This window comes from Humulus lupulus, chromosome 1 (genome assembly GCF_963169125.1).
Source record: "Humulus lupulus chromosome 1, drHumLupu1.1, whole genome shotgun sequence".
NCBI lineage: Eukaryota > Viridiplantae > Streptophyta > Magnoliopsida > Rosales > Cannabaceae > Humulus > Humulus lupulus.
In genome coordinates, this window is record NC_084793.1 from 300,540,359 (window position 1) to 300,557,319 (window position 16,961).

At 35.4% G+C, this 16,961-nt stretch overlaps 1 protein-coding gene across 1 annotated transcript; it reads left to right on the top strand.

Moving 5' to 3' along the window:
- Positions 1-8,107: 8,107 nt before the first annotated feature.
- Positions 8,108-12,787, top strand: LOC133812207 (cytochrome P450 CYP82D47-like). Its single transcript, XM_062246263.1, has 2 exons — positions 8,108-9,179; positions 11,832-12,787. The coding sequence occupies exons 1-2, from the start codon at positions 8,205-8,207 to the stop codon at positions 12,459-12,461; spliced, it is 1,605 nt and encodes a 534-aa protein (XP_062102247.1). The 5' UTR covers positions 8,108-8,204; the 3' UTR covers positions 12,462-12,787.
- The last annotated feature ends 4,174 nt before the right edge of the window (positions 12,788-16,961 follow it).

Here is a 16,961-nt window from a genome sequence, read left to right on the forward strand (position 1 = left end):
TATCTAAAAATATCCCCGACTTATCCAAAGTCATATCTTAAACCCCGTTGTGACTTTTCCCACTATCTGATCCTAGAATCGTCTTGAGTCGTGCTCAGCGAACCTGTCCACATAATAATGTGGTTCTCACATATATCACACATTTACTTCATATCATATTACCACGTAATATAATCATTTATCATATAAACATTATTAGACATATAATTACTCATTAAATCACAATTATTCCAGTAATGCCCTCCTGGCACACTAATCAAGGCCCTTAAGCCTTATTAGCGAATTTGGGTCGTTACACCATCTTTATACCTTTCTCTATATACATACCAACAAAAGAATAGCATGGCACCAAAGCCACACAACATAATTCAAAACTCAGAACTAGAAAACTGACCTGTCACCCCCAAGGAACTAGTCTCGGTCTCTGACTGCTCTGGAATAAACACTCGAGTTGGAATCGAGCTGTCTATCCCCTTTTTCTCATCCTTTAACACAGGGCACCTCTTCACAATATGCCCAACCATACCACATATGAAACATGCCTTTGCTCGGCATTTTCCCAAATGATGCTTCTTGCACCGAGCGCATTCTGGGTAAGGCTTCCAACTTTTCTTCTTACTTGGTCCAATAAGTGGAGATACCACTATCTGAGCTTCGTGCTCTCCAGCACTCTGCTGCCCAATCTGATGTCCTGCGCTCTCAACAGCAAGAGCCTTCCCTACCACCTGAGCATAGGTAGAGACTTCATGTACTGGGGTAACTCTAATGCCCTGAGCTATTCCAGGATTCAACCCCTGAATAAACCTTTCCTTCCGAGCCACATCTGTGGGTACCATGTCTAAAGCAAACTTGGTCAACCCATTAAATCTATTAACATACTCGAATACTGATGCATTTCCCTGAACGAGATTCAGAAACTCATTCATCTTGGCAGTCTTAGCTACATCACAGTAATACTTCTCATTGAACAGCTGCCTAAACTCTTTCCAATCCATCACAGCTGTGTCTCGTGTCTGGGATATCACTTCCCACCACGTCTGGGCATCATCCCACAGTACAAATGTAGCACAGATCACCCTATCGTGACCTACCAGCCCCATACTGTCAAGAATGGAATTGATCATGCCCATCCATTGCTCAGCTCTAAATGGATTTAGGCCTCCCTCAAAAACTGGAGGGTAATACTCCTGGAATCTTCCACTAAGAAATTCCCATATGTTCTCAACCCTAGGCTGAGTTAAAGCTGATGCCACCCCTGGCATAGCAAAGGAAGAGGTACTCCCCAACAGACTCCGCTGTTGCTTCAGATACCTGATCTCTTCCTCCTGCCTCTGCAATCTTAATTGCAAATCTGTAAGCGTCTACTGAACATTCATAGATGCAGACGAAGAACTGATACCCTGGCTGTAACTCCCATCCCCTGTATAACCACCACCGGGCCTCATTATCTGCCCTGAATATGAACCTGCTGATTCAATCTACAGTCAATAACTTGACCCATTAATCACAATAAGCATATCAAGGGCTTTCCCCCACGAGATAAATCTTACCACACCACAATCATAAACCACTTGCAGTGCTACAAACATGCCCATGGCATTCATACATCACTCATAATCCCTGCTCTTCCAACATTCACACCATGCCTCAACTCCAACATGCAATATCACAATTATGTTATCGTGGAGCAGGTAATCAAATGATCATGTTCATAAACATTTTCATGGAGCATATAATCATGTAGTCAAGAGCCAAGCTCTATCAGAATCTCATGCTCCCTAATACAATGTGCAGGTAAAGCATTTACATTCTATTTAAGCAGCTATGCACATAACTACAGAAATAGTTACCATCCTATGAGTGAAGCTATCTTCAGTGATGAGTGTACATGCCCAGCTTGTCTTCAGGAACTATAAACCTTGGCTCTCTCTGATACCAAGTTGTAATGCCCTAAACTCCAGGGATGTAACGCCCCAACTCCAGGGACCGTTACAGTGTGCCTTGCAAACAGTGCTAAACTCGCTAATCGAGTCATTTGGCCAAAATCGTGAACTAAGTATGATTAGCAGTTTCGGGATTAAAAACTTTGGTTAAGTTGTAACGTTTCACTAGAATGTTTAACATATACATTGGGATCCCAAAAATATAATTTCAGAGTCTATTACAGAAAATATTTACAACAGGCCGTTCTAAGCGGCAAAACAGGGTTCAACCCTAGTTCCACTTTAAACCTCGGCCGTGGCGGACGAGCAGCTGCATATGTACACGTCATCACCTAAGCTCTCCAACTCAAGGATGGTCCAGCTTCCTCTTGCCTTTACCTGCACCACGTAGCACCCGTGAGCCAAAGCCCAGCAAGAAAACACAATAAAGCATGATATAATATCAACAACGATCATAATAACCATTCGGGACTATCAGTCCAAGCAAATAGGTGACAATAGCCAAAAGTCACAATAACGAGCATCGCTCCTTCTAGCCAAGTGACGATAGGGTCACCAGGGCTTAACCGATAAGTGATTCTTTCTTAAGTTTGATTAGGACAGGTGCAAGGTGATTAGTCACCAACATAACCTTCCTCACGACTCTAGAGTCGAAACTATGGACAACGTCCCTTAGCCATGTGACAGACGGTCACCGGGGTCATATACCTTGGCTATAGTCATCTGGTCGTAGACTAGGCAAGCGCTTATAGTTCTCATTGACCTTCCGGTCGGTCCAGCGTTAATACCCCATATGAGTCATTCAATGCCGACCTCGATTAGATCTAATCTTTATTTGGCCCGGCGTTCACAACGCACTGCCACCTCTGACCCTTGGGTCCGTAAAACACGACCAGTGCTCAGCCCGTGGTGAACTTAACAAATAAGTCACAGCTTCACAGACGGATTTGACACCATTGTCGATTCTGACTAATAAGCCAGCGCCATACACCGGTAAGCCATGCCACCAAACATATATCACATGTCCAATATCCATAAACAAGGTATTCAGCATGCTTACTTAACAGGTACTATCACAATTATAACCATGCAAAACACAGAGGCTCAAGCTCTGGACGATATCATACCCAGTATACAAAGCATGTCCTAATCACATGTTTCTCGTGCATCATATGCGTTATATTCAACAATTCTACATGCACCAGTAACTGCCATGCATGCCACGTTCAACAATCAACCAACATGCATCAAGAATAACCATGCATGTCATACTTATTAATCATCCCACATGCACCAAGAATAGCCATGCATGTCACATATACACAGGGTGCAGTTTTCTTACCTCCGGTTCGAGTAAAAGTTAAAACAAGAACGACCCTTGAGAACGATCGATCCTTAATCCTTTGACGGTTACCTAGTCATAACCAAAACGATCTCCAATTAATGAAAATTACCAAAGATAGGGTCTTAACCTAAACCCCCATTCTCGGGACCTCAAAACATGCCCTCACAGTGAGTAGATTCGATCCCGGGCCTTAAGGATTGAAACCCCAAGCCAAAAGCCCTTAAAAACACCCAAAACAAGGTTCTGAAGGAACAGGGCAGCGCTACAGCAGGGCAGCGCTACAGCGCTGCCCTTCTAGCGCTCCAGCGCTCAAGACAGAACCTCAAGCCGCCCAACCTCCCTGCAGGTAGCGCTGTAGCACCCTACACTGGGCGCTGTAGCGCTACCTTCAGCCAGCCAATTCCCAGATTTTTCCTTCTTTCGATTCTACCATTTCTAACCCAATCCAAAAGCTTCCAAACATCAAATTAACTCCCAAATGAACCCAAATACCATCTCCACATGTCCTAGGGACCACAACCCCAAGAACCCTAGCCAAAACTCCAACCAATTCCCAAGTTTCCAACCCAAAAACCAGCTGAAACTTAACTTAGAAAACAGAGTAAGAACAAGAGTTCTAGTGGCTAGAAACTCACCTTAATCTTGGCAACACACCCTCTTCAATGGTGGAGCACAACCCTAGCTTGGCTAAGCTTGGTTCCTTGGCTTAATTCCTTAAACTGAGCTTGAAAATCCAAAGAGAAAAGAGGAAGAAAATCTACCGGGAGAGAAGGAAAAGAAACTCTGTTTTTGTTACTCTTCTATAGCCTTAATGGCTGATATATATCTCTTAGAGTAAAAAGACCTAAATACCCTTAGGTCTAAAATAAAACCTTAACAGCCACTAAGGGCAAAACCGTCCTTTCGCACCTATTTCATTAATCACAGTTAACACCCTCCAATTCCCGCTATTCTCAATATTCCCGAATACCAATAAACCATATCCCATTACCCTTTAATTCCCGGTAATGCTCTAGTCATTAAATTCACCCCGAGACTCACCCCGAGCCCCGAACTTAATCTCGTTATGACTAGACCGAACACTTCCATCTCATGACCGTCTCATGCCGAATAGCTCGAACCAATCCACCTTATAATGTGCCTATATTAATTAATCATAATCACGCACCCAAAATATACAATTACGCCCACAGTGGCCAAATTACCAAATTACCCTCATAATTAACATATGAGCCCATATGCATGCATTCACCATCATATAATAATATAATCCATGTAAACATGCATATAATCATTAAATACTATAATAAATCAATTATGGCCCTCCCGGCCTCCTAATCAAGGTCCTAAACCTTATTAGGAAATTTGGGGCATTACAAAGGAGCGTTACGGTGTGCCTTGTAAACAGTGCTAAACTCGCTAATCGAGTCATTTGACCTAAATCGTGTAACTAAGTATGATTAGCGGTTTAGGGATTAAAATTTTTGGTTAAGATGTAACGTTTCATTAGAACGTTTATTATATATATGTTGGGATCCCAAAATTATAATTTAAGAGTCTACTACAAGAAAATATTTACAACAGGCCGTTCTATGTGGCAAAACAGGGTTTAATCCTAGTTCCACTTTAAACCTCGGCCGTGGCGGACGAGCAGCTGCATATGTACACGTCATCACCTAAGCTCTCCAACTCAAGGATGGTCCAGCTTTCTCTTGCCTTTACCTGCACCACAAAGCACCCGTGAGCCGAAGCCCAGCAAGAAAAACACAATACAACATGATATAATATCAACAGTAATTGTATTAATTGTTCAGGACCAACAGTCCAAGCAAATAGGTGACTATCACAAAAGTCACAAATGTGGGGACAGCACCCTTTAGCCATGTGATGATAGGATCACCAGGGCTTAACAAGTGAGTGAGCATCTCACTAGCTTCAACAGGATAGGTGCATGGTGATTGGTCACCAACATAACCTTCCTCCCGACTCTAGAGTCGTAACTATGGAACAGCGTTCCCTAGCCATGTGACAGACAGTCACCGGGGCCCTATGCCCTGGCTCTGAGTGCTAGTCTTAGACTAGTTAAGCGCTTTTAAGTTCATCGACCTTAGGGTCGGTCCAGCATTAATGCCATAGAGCCATTCAATGCTGATATCGATTAGATCTAATCTTCATTCGGCCCTGCGTCCTCGACGCTCATGCCGTTTCTGACCCTCAGGTCAGTGAAACACGACCAGTGCTCAACCCGTTGTGAACTTAACTAATAAGTCACAGCCTCACAGACGGATCTGACACCATTGCCGATTCTGACTAATAAGTCAGTGCCATACATAAGTAAGCCATGCCACCAAACATATATCACATGTTCATTATCCATAAACAAGGTATTCAACATGCTTACTTAACAGGTACTAGTACAATTAAGACCATGCACAAACACAGAGGCTCAAGCTCTGAACGATATCATACTCAGTATACAAAGCATGTCCTAATCACATGTTTCTCGTGCATCACATGCATCATATTTAACAATCCAACATGCATCAATAATAGCCATGCATGTCACGTTTAATAACCAACCAACATGCATCAAGAATAATCATGCATGTCACATATACACAGGGTACAGTTTTCTTACCTCAGATTCGACCAAGAACTAGTAAAAGAACGACCCTTGAGAACGATCAATCCTTTGATCCTTTAGCGGTCACCTAGTCATAACCAAATATAGAATCCCATCAATAAAATAAATCATAAAAAGGTTTATAATCTAAAACCACACTACCGGGATCCATCCCGCACTCTCAGGAATCTTAATATGCTCAAACGGGGCAAAGGAACCAAACCCCGAGCCTTAAGGATCATTCCGAGCCCTAAAATAGGCTTGCTGAAAAATGGACCAGCGCTGCAGCCCTATTAAATGGCGATGCTGCGCTATTTCCAAGTCAGAGAGCCCTGCTCTCTGCCCTGCCTAGCGCTGCTGCGCCCTGAATGGCGCTGCTGCGCCAATTACAGACCAGAAACTTTCTGGTTCTCCTTCCTTGCGATTTCTCTTAAAACCAACCCTCCAAATCAATCCCAAACATCCAGTACGGGAGAGAAAGAAAGATGAGGATGATGATGCTCTGTTTTTTAATAATTCCACAGCCTTCTATAACTCAAAGGGCTGATATATATCTTAGGGGTGAAAAGACCATTTTGCCCCTAGGTCAAATAAAGGCTTCTAAAGTCATCCCGAGGGTATAATCGCCATTTCCCGCCTATCTCATTAATTATAATTAACACTCTCCAATTCCCGTTATTCCCAATATTCTCCAATATCAATAAATCATAACCCATTATCCTTTTATTCCCGGTAATGTTCTAGTCATCAAATTACCCCGAGACTCACTCCGAGCCCCGAACTTAAACCCGTTATGACTAGACCGAACACTTACATCTCATGATCGTCTCATGCCGAATAGCTCGAACCAATCCACCTTATAATATGGCTATATTAATTAATCACAACCATGCACCCAAAATACACAATTACGCCCACAGCGGCCAAATTCCCAAAATACCCTTATAATTATAAATACACCCATATGCACGCATTTACCATCATATAATAATATAATTCATATAAACATGCATGCAATCATTGAATATCATATTAACTCAATTACAGCCCTCCCAGTCTCCTAATCAAGGTCCTAAATCCTATTAGGAAATTTGGGGCATTATAAGTACTGAACACTGGTCGTGTGTTATTGATCTAGGAGTCAGGAACAGCATAAGCGTCATGAACGCATAGCTGATAAAATATTAGATCTAATCGACCTCTTCATTGGATGACTCATCATGAGCATTAATGCCAGACCGACCTCAAGTTCGATAAAAACTAAAAGCGCTTGTCTAGTCGAAGATAACTCTATATTTTTAGAGTTATCAGGTATACGTTGAACACTGTCATGAAAAAAATGGGGTCAGGACACTCCAACGTGTTCATATGAGGAGTGTATTATATTAGTAGGGTGAATGTACTCCTTACCATAAAATTTCAAAAAAATAATTATTTTTTTTAAACTTTTACAAAACATTGTGCGAAGCGCGACTATGTTTTCTAGTTACAAATATACATAAGCAAAAATAAATAAACAGGCACACACTGTGAACTCCATTATTTCTAAACACATCTATAGATTTTTTTTTTAAAAAAAAAAGCTAATCTTCAAACCTAACTTGGAACTGTAAGGCCAACTTTTTAAATTTGTACAAGTCTTTCAAAAAGAAGTATTATATTAGTGGGGAATTCTCTTATAGGGGCTTCACTTTAAGTCCTACCGGTAGGGCTCTCAGTGTTCTCAACCCGTTAACAGTTTTCGGCGTGATTTTTTTATGATCGTGTATATTGTAGCTATTTAGAGCATCCTGCAAATTTTCAGAAAATTCTGAATAGTTTACAGTACTGAAAACTAGGTTCAAACATGTTGTTGCACGCGTGACTAATTTTTTTATGTGCGTGGAAAACAACATGTTTGAACCTAATTTTCGGTACTGCAAACTATTCGGAATTTTCTGAAAATTTGCAGGATGCTCTAAATAGCTACAATATACACGGTCATAAAAAAAAAGTCATGTTGAAAACTGTTCACGGGTTGAGAAACAGTGAAAGCTCTACCGGTAGAGCTTAAAGTGAAGCCCCTGTAGAAAAATTGTCCTTACATTAGTATGTTCTCAAAAAGAAAAGTAAAATATTAGTATAATTTAACATATTGTTAATACCTTGGACTAATGAAATTTGGAATATGATTAAAAAAAAAAAAGCTCCTACCTTCTCACATCATCTACAAGGTTAATTAACTCAAAAGTCCAAAACAGAAATCACTATTTGAAATTTTGAACACAAAATAATCTTCTTTGCTATCAACTCAATGGACCCTTTTCTCCAAACTGTCATCTCTTGCCTCCTTCCTTTGCTTCTTATTTTCATATGTTACCACCTTAAAAAATCATCATCATCATCCACTAATTCTCAGCCAATTAGTGCCCCTGAGGCCGCCGGGGCATGGCCAATCATAGGCCACCTCCATCTCTTTGGAGGCAAAAACCTGACTCACAAAACATTAGGAGCCATGGCAGACAAAGACGGTCCAATCTTCACCATAAAGCTTGGTTCACACAAAGTTGTAGTTGTCAACAGTGGTGAAATGGCCAGAGATTGTTTTACCATTCATGACATGGCTTTCTCCACAAGACCAACCGTAGTAGCATCCAAGTTGCTCGGCTATGACTATGCTATGTTTGGTTTTGCACCTTACGGAGCTTATTGGCGTGAAATGAGAAAAATAGCAACAATTGAATTGTTGTCGAACCCAAGACTAGACCTGCTTAAGCACATATGGTCTTCGGAAGTGGAAACTTGGGCAAGAGAGCTTTACAACAAGTTGTGCTTGGAAAAGGGTAGTGAAGAAAATCGAGTTTTGGTTGACATGAAGAGATGGTTTGGTGACTTGACAAGTAATATATCTCTGAGAATGATTGGTGGGAAGAGGTGTTTTGGAGAGACTAATACCAAGTCTGGTTTTGGTGATGGGGAGGCTATTAGATGTAGAAAAGTTATGAGAGATTTTGCTTATTTGTTTGGTGTCTTTGTTTTGGCTGATGCTATACCATTTTTGGGGTGGTGGGATTTGAATGGTTATAAAAAAGCTATGAAGAAAACTGCTAGAGAATTGGATATCTTGATTACTGGTTGGCTTGAGGAACATAAACAGAAGAGAAAATTGTTTGGTGAGAAAGGAAACAATAAAGAAGAGAAGGATTTCATGGATGTGATGCTCAATATCTTGGATGACGCCAATGTTGATGGTTTTGATGCTGATACCATTAATAAAGCTACTTGTCTGGTAAGAACTAAAATCTCTTTCTAAAAATTTGTCTATAGTTCTATATCATGTTAATTTGTCATATAAGTTCTTTGCAAATTTGATATTTTTTTCTCCATAATTTATCATGCTAGATCATACCCTTTATGGTTAAAGCCTCAAACTAAACAGTGTAGTTCAAAATTCTTCAAGTATTGGAAATGTGAAAACGACATCGTTTTTTTTCTTTTTTCTTTTTTTTTTGTCAAATTAAGAAAACTACTCATAACATTGTAAAAGAATTGGAAATGTGAAAACTACTGTTTGTTTTTTTGCTCGATCAAATCTGGGCAGAGATCATATCTGACATCAGTAAAAGATATTAATGTTTTTTTTTATTCCAAGACCAAGAATTGTTGACTTTTTTAGTCAGTGACTCTATTAACCTATGTAAATAAATGATTTATTAATGAATATATTCAAAGAAAAATAATAAACTTTCACATCTTTCCAAAACCCATATAATGCAAACTTTGATAATCTCAATCCAGCACATCAGTGAACAACACCCAAGCTTACAAACAAAGCTATAGCAACAAAAACTAGAGTACTAGGCCCATCATGCTAGCTAGATCAAGCTCTACATGGCTACTAAGAGCCAGGGTAGCAATATCATTGAGTGTTGCTATTAAGCATATTAAATTGTCTAATTGATTTTTCACTATTGGTTATTATTAAATTAAATAGTCTGAGTTTCGATATTAGATTGTATTAATAACAATATGTCAACTTCATATGATATTGGGCATCAGTAGTCCCCATTTCTCGATAACATTAATTATCAAAAATACATAATAATAATATATATAGGAGGATTCTCAGGTAGGGGCTTCACTTTAAGCCCTACCGGTAGGACTCTTAGTGTTTCTCGACCCGTGAACAATTTTCGGTGCGAATTTTTTTTATGACCGTATATATTGTAGCTATTTAGAGCATCCTGCAAAGTTTCAGAAAATTCCGAATAGTTTACAGTACCGAAAACTAGGTTCAAACATGTTGATTTCCACGAGCATAAAAAAAATTAGTCACGCGTGCAACATCATGTTTGAACCAAGTTTTCGGTACTGTAAACTATTCGGAATTTTCTGAAATTTTGCAGGATGCTTTAAATAGCTACAATATATACGGTCATAAAAAAAACTCGCGCCCAAAACTGTTCACGAGTCGAGAAACACTGAGAGCTCTAAGTAAAACTCTTTTTAAAGCCCCTACATGAGAAATTCCCTATATATATAATATTAGTTTTTTTAAAAAACAAAAAATAGAAGGCAACGTTCCGAAAATTACTCTAATTGTTATTAGTTTTAGAGTAAATAGCACGTGTGGGGTATCTTATTTTTACCATTTGTATCACTTAGGTCCTGAATTTTTATTTTGTAGCAATAAAATTTTTAATTTTTATATTTTAGTTCACATAGGTCCCAAATATTCTATTTTATTAAATAAATCCTAATTATAATAGTAAAATAAGATTTTAACAATAAAAAAACATAACACCTTTTTTTCTCTTTAAACCCTTTTTAATTAATTAATTATTACCACATATATTATTTTTGGTAATTCACCTAAATATTCTCTTGAAATATTAAAAAAAAAATTATTATACCTCTAATATATTACTTTTATATTAATTATTTTATTTTTTTAATAAAAATGTTTATGTACTTTAAATTCTAAAATAATGAAATTTATTAAGAGTACTTTTATCTATATTTTAATTTTTTTTCTCACTACACATATTTCTATTTAAGCTCCTTATATATGTTAAAAAAATCCAGACATATAAAACAAATTAAGAGTTTAAATAAAAATGCCTGTAGTGCGAAAAAAATAATATTATAGATTGAAGCACTTGTAATAAATTTTATGCTTTAAAAATCTAAAGTAGGTAAATTGTTAAATTAAAAAAGAAAAACTAATTAATATATAAGTGATATATTAAATATTTTAGAAATATAATAAAAAATAATTTATTAACATTTGATAAGAATATTTAGGTTAATTTATCAAAATAATATATTTAGTAATAATTAATTGATTAAAAGGGTTAAAAAGAAAAAAAAAATAGGTATTATATTTTATTTGGGTTTAAAATCTTATTTTACCCCTATAAATTAGATTTTCTTTAATAAAATGTAATATTAGGGACGAGTGAGCCAAAATATAAAGATTAGAATCTAATTACTATATAAATAAAAAATAAAAAAAGTTCAGGATCTAAGTGATACAAATAACGAAGATTGGTTCTGAATTGCTATTACCGAAATTACTGAAATTATACAATTTTAACACATATCAATAGTATATTCTCTTGAATCAAATCTTGGCAAAGATCATACCTGACTGACATTAGTAAAACATATTAATGTTCTTTTAATCCAAAACCGAGAATTAATGACTATTGACCAATATAAATATAAAGAATTATATTAAAATATATGTCTTTTCACATCTTTCCAAAACTCGAGTATAATGCAAGCTTTGATAATCTCAATCCATGACATCAGTGAACACCAAGCTTACAAACAAAACTAGCTACAATAATTGAACAAGACCCAATACAGTGGATAAGAACAACATACCGAAAGAAAATATACAACTAATTTATTATTATTTTTACTTTAAATTTTGTAGAACCTTATGCTAGCTGGAAGTGACACAACCATGATAGCTCTAACATGGGCCTTATCTCTCCTTCTCAACAACCCAAACAAACTCCAAAAAGCCCAAGAAGAGCTGGACCACATAGTGGGCGGAGAGAGAAACGTGGACGAATCAGACATCCAAAACCTAGTCTATCTCCAGGCCATAATCAAAGAAACCATAAGGCTTTACCCACCAAGCCCACTAGTGCTACGAGCTGCCAAGGAAGACTGCACTCTCACGTGCGGCTACCACGTGCCCAAGGGAGCACGACTGATGGTCAACACTTGGAAAATTCAACGCGACGAGCGAGTGTGGAGCGACAACTCGGACGAGTTCGAGCCAGAGCGGTTCCTGACGAGCCACAGGGATGTGGATTTGAGAGGGAAGAGCTTCGAGATGGTGTCGTTTGGTGGAGGGAGACGGTCGTGCCCGGGAGTGTCCTTGGCTTTGCGTATGGTCCATTTGGGTCTGGCTAGGTTTTTGCATGGTTTTGAAGTTAGTAAAAAATGGCCAAATAAACAGGTTGATATGACTGAGAGTACTGGCTTGACTAACTTGAGAGCTACTCCACTTGAGGTTTTTGTGGCACCTCGTCTTCATTCCAAGCTTTATGGATAGATTTGATTTTATACATATATATATATATTTATGTGTGTGTGTGTTTTATATATATTTTTAATGTTTGATGACATTGTTTTATACTTGTAATGCCATCTAGTTTATGTAATTAAGAAGGGAAAAAAATAGTAAGCCTTGTTCTTTTGGAAAAATACCAAAATAAAGTTTTTCTTTAGAGTAGTTTTAGATCTTAATTTGGGGAGACAAATTATATTACATTTTAAAAAATTTGAATGTAATGTTGTGCTTTCTTTTATATCCATGTGTTCATTTCATGTTTTGATGAGACAAATTATATTACTCTTAAATACATTTGATGTTGATGACATTGTTTTTAATTTGTAATGTTATCTATTGCATCGATATATACTTTTACCTTTTGTTTGGATGTTAATTAGATTTTAGGAGGGAAAAATGTGAATCTAACAATATATTAACTCTATTAAATTTAGATTTAAACGTTAGTACAACATTTACAAAATAAATACACATTTAACATCAAAATTTTATTTACATATATAACTGATTTTAAAAAATAATATCAGGTATTTTAAAAAATCCATGATTACAAATATGTTACTAATTGGCCAACAATAAACACAACAAAAATTTACATGTGAATATATCACAAATTTTTTAAATTATTTACATTGTTGTTACCAATACGAATAAAAACAACTAAACACATTCTAGAAACGAAATAGTAAATTAAGAAAAAAATTATTAGAAACACAATGACTACTATTTTTTTTAGTCGGTCATTCATTTAGGGATAAAAATGGGTTTTTTCTTAAATATACATTTTTTATGTTTTTTTTTACATTTTTTATGATTTTCTTTTTCAATTTTACTAACTCAAGTTTTAAAAAATACAATTTTAAAATTTCATAATTACAAAAATATTGTTAAAAAAAACAACTAAAATACAACTCACATCAAGCCAAAATAAACTAAACACAGTAACTTAAAAAACAACACAAAGAACAATATACATCAATACAACTAAACAATAACCCAAAAAACTTAAAAATAACTAAAAAAAATAACTTGAAAACAATAAAAATAATAATTAAAAAAAGATAAAACTGTAAAAATATAAAAATTTACCTAAATTAGTAAAATTAGAAAGAAAAAACTGTGTTGGAACGTAAAATATTAATTTTTTTTTAGCAAAATCAAGTATTTTTTGTAAATTTATTTTATATTAACATTATTGTTACTAATACAAATAAAAATAACTAAACATATTTTAGAGACAAAATAATATCAAAATTAAGATAGTTATTTTAAAAAATTATTAGACACGGCTACTTTTTCCAAAAGAAACACAATGATTACTAAACAAAATTCTAAAAATAAATCCATGGTTACAAAAAATATTACTATGATCAATAATAAACACAACAAAAACTTACATGTGAATATATCACAAAATTTCAAAACTATTAACATTATTGTTACTAATACAAATAAAAAAACAATTACACATTCTAGAAATAAAATAATATCAAAATTATTTTTACAAAATTATTAGAAACACAAAAAGAAAAAAAAAACACAATGACTAATAAATAAAATTATAAAAATAATATAATAAAATATTATATTATTCACTAAAATATTCAAATAGATACATGTTCACTAAATTAAAAGATGACTTATCTTATTTTATAATATGTTAATAATAAAATAGATATCCCTTTAATGAATTTTTAATCTGTTAGAATTAAATTATTTCAAAAATTAATAAAATATTCAAATAGTTACATATTTCCTAAATTAAAGGATGAATTAATTTATAACTTGTTACAAATTATTAAGGCTTATTGGTTAGGAAAAATAACATCAATTTGTTTTTCTTAGAGTAATTTTAGATATTTATACATTTAATGTTTGATATAAAGTTGTTTTTTATTTGTAATGGCATCTAATATATGTGTAGTAAAATATATGGTTTTTGTCTTATTATCTGTTTGGACTTTATATTTTGATAAATTATTTTTTGGACCATATATTTTGTAAAATGGTTCAATTAGATTCCTAAACTCAATTGTGATGAAGAAAAAATTGAATATGCAATACAGTTGTTAGACAAAATAATTATGTTTTGGTTCTGAATTGTTAGTTTTGTGAACTATTTGTGATTTTAATTCAATATTTTTTTTACCAAAATTGAGTTTAGGGATCTATTTGAACAATTTTACAAAATACAAAATTCAAAAAATAATTTATCAGAATACAAGATCCACACAGATAATAATATAAAACACAAGGTCCAAAAAATATTAACCATAAAATATATCAATGAAATAAGTTTTTCAAAAAAGTATAAATGCCATTTTTTTCTAAAAAAATATCAACATTATTCAAGTTAATCTAATTTTTAATTTTGTCTTTTGAGATTTAAGAGTCTCTCTCTCCCATCGTTTAATACAAACATTTAATTTTTCATTTCTTTTTTTTTTTTCTAACAAAAAATAGACAACTAAAAATTTACAAAAATTAAAGTATTCAATTTTGCGAATGAAATTGTGTGTTCGTTGTTAATTAATAAAAAATTAACATTAAAAAATAATAATAACAATATAATCTATTATAACTTTAGAAATTAGCTATAATATTTTTAGTCATTTCAGGATCATATATGTATGTTAATTTTTTTTAATAAAAAAATATCATTTAAAGAATTAGTTTCTATATTTGTCAATATCTAGGTTAAATAATCCAATTTTTACTTTCATTCAGTCTTTAAATCTGAGTCGTCCATCAATGGTAACTGGTTTGGAGATTGTACGAATTGTATTGACCTAAGGGGATTCACAACAATAAAAACTGGGAGGGGAGATGGAATAGTGTACGTACTTCCACTTTTCTCATGAATCTACCATTTGAAATAAACAAAGAAAAACTAGTGCGTTTACCTAAAACACGTCAAGATGAAAAGAGAAACTCTAATCTTGAACTTTTATCTCAAACGGTCCAAGATTAGGATTTATCTTTTGCTTTGCTTCATCTTATTCTTTCAGACGCACTAAGGGGATTCACAGCAATTAAAACCGGGAAGAAAGACGGAACAATGTATGTACCTCCACTTTTCTCACAAATTTGCCATTTGAAATAAACAGAGAAAAACCAGTGCATTTACCTGAAACACATCGAGATGAAAAGAGAAACCCTAATCTTGAACCTTTATCTCAAACGATTCAAGATTAGGATTTTTCTTTTGCTTTGCATCATCTTATTCTTTCATGCACACTAAGGGAATTCACAGCAAGTAAAACTGAGAAGGGAGGCGGAACAGTGTACATATGTAACGCCCAAGATAGCCAAGAACATTACATTATGTACTTTTAAATAGTGCTAGACTCCCTAATCGATTCATTTGGCTATAAACATGTAACTAAAGGTAATTAACAGGTTAGGGTTAAAAAATTTGGTTAAAAGAAGTTGTCATTTCATTAAAAAGTTTAAGTTCGTACATGAGATCCCAAAATAAACATTAAAAGGTCATTTACAATTGAAAATAAATACAATAGGCCGACCTAAGTGGAAAAATTATGGTTCAACTATAGTTCCTCTATGAATCCCCGACCGTGGTGGTCGAGCAAGCTGCATATGTACACGCCACCACTGAAGCTCTTCAATTCATGGTTGGTCCAGCTTCCATTTTCCCTTACATGCACCACATAGCACTAGTGAGCCAAGGCTCAACAATAAAACTTAAACATGCTCATAAGTAGTTAATGACATATTACATAATCATAAATACCATGTCTAGCAGTAATAACCCCACTCGTGCATGCATTCAATCCATATAAGTGACTATAGAGTCACACCGGGGCCCATTGCCCTAGATAAGTGACTGTAGAGTCACCCCAGGGCCCATTGCCCTATTTCTTTATAACCAGCCTTAGGGCTGGCCAAGCGTACCTGGCGCTTTATTTTCCAAGCGACCATAGGGTCGATCAAGCATATACCATGCTCCTAGATAGGCCTAACCATATCGACCAGCGCTCAACGCGCTATTGTCGCCCTTGACTTATAAGTCAAGCCTTTCATCCTGTGCTCAACGTGCTATTGCCGCCCTTGACTTATAAGTCAAGTCTTTCAATCAGATAATACAAACAAGAATAAATCATTTAACAATTATCCATATGCAGATCATTCAAGCGTGCTTAATCAAACAAGCACAGGCATAATCATAATCATGCTCGTTCACAGGGGCCTGAGCCATAATCATAACTCAGGGTGCAGTTTTCTTACCTCTGGTCCACGCATTGGATAAATAAAAAAAGACCCTCGAGCACAATCCTCTTCCGAGCCCTAGCGGTACCCTAGTCACAAACATAATAAAGGATACCCAACAATATTGAGTAAATAAAGGCTTCCAGATCGAGTCCTAGCCTCTGAGACCTCGAATTCTACTGAATCGGGTAGTAGAATCCTTCTCGAGCCCTTAGGTTTGAGTCCCCGCAACTCGAAACCTCACTTGGCTATTCT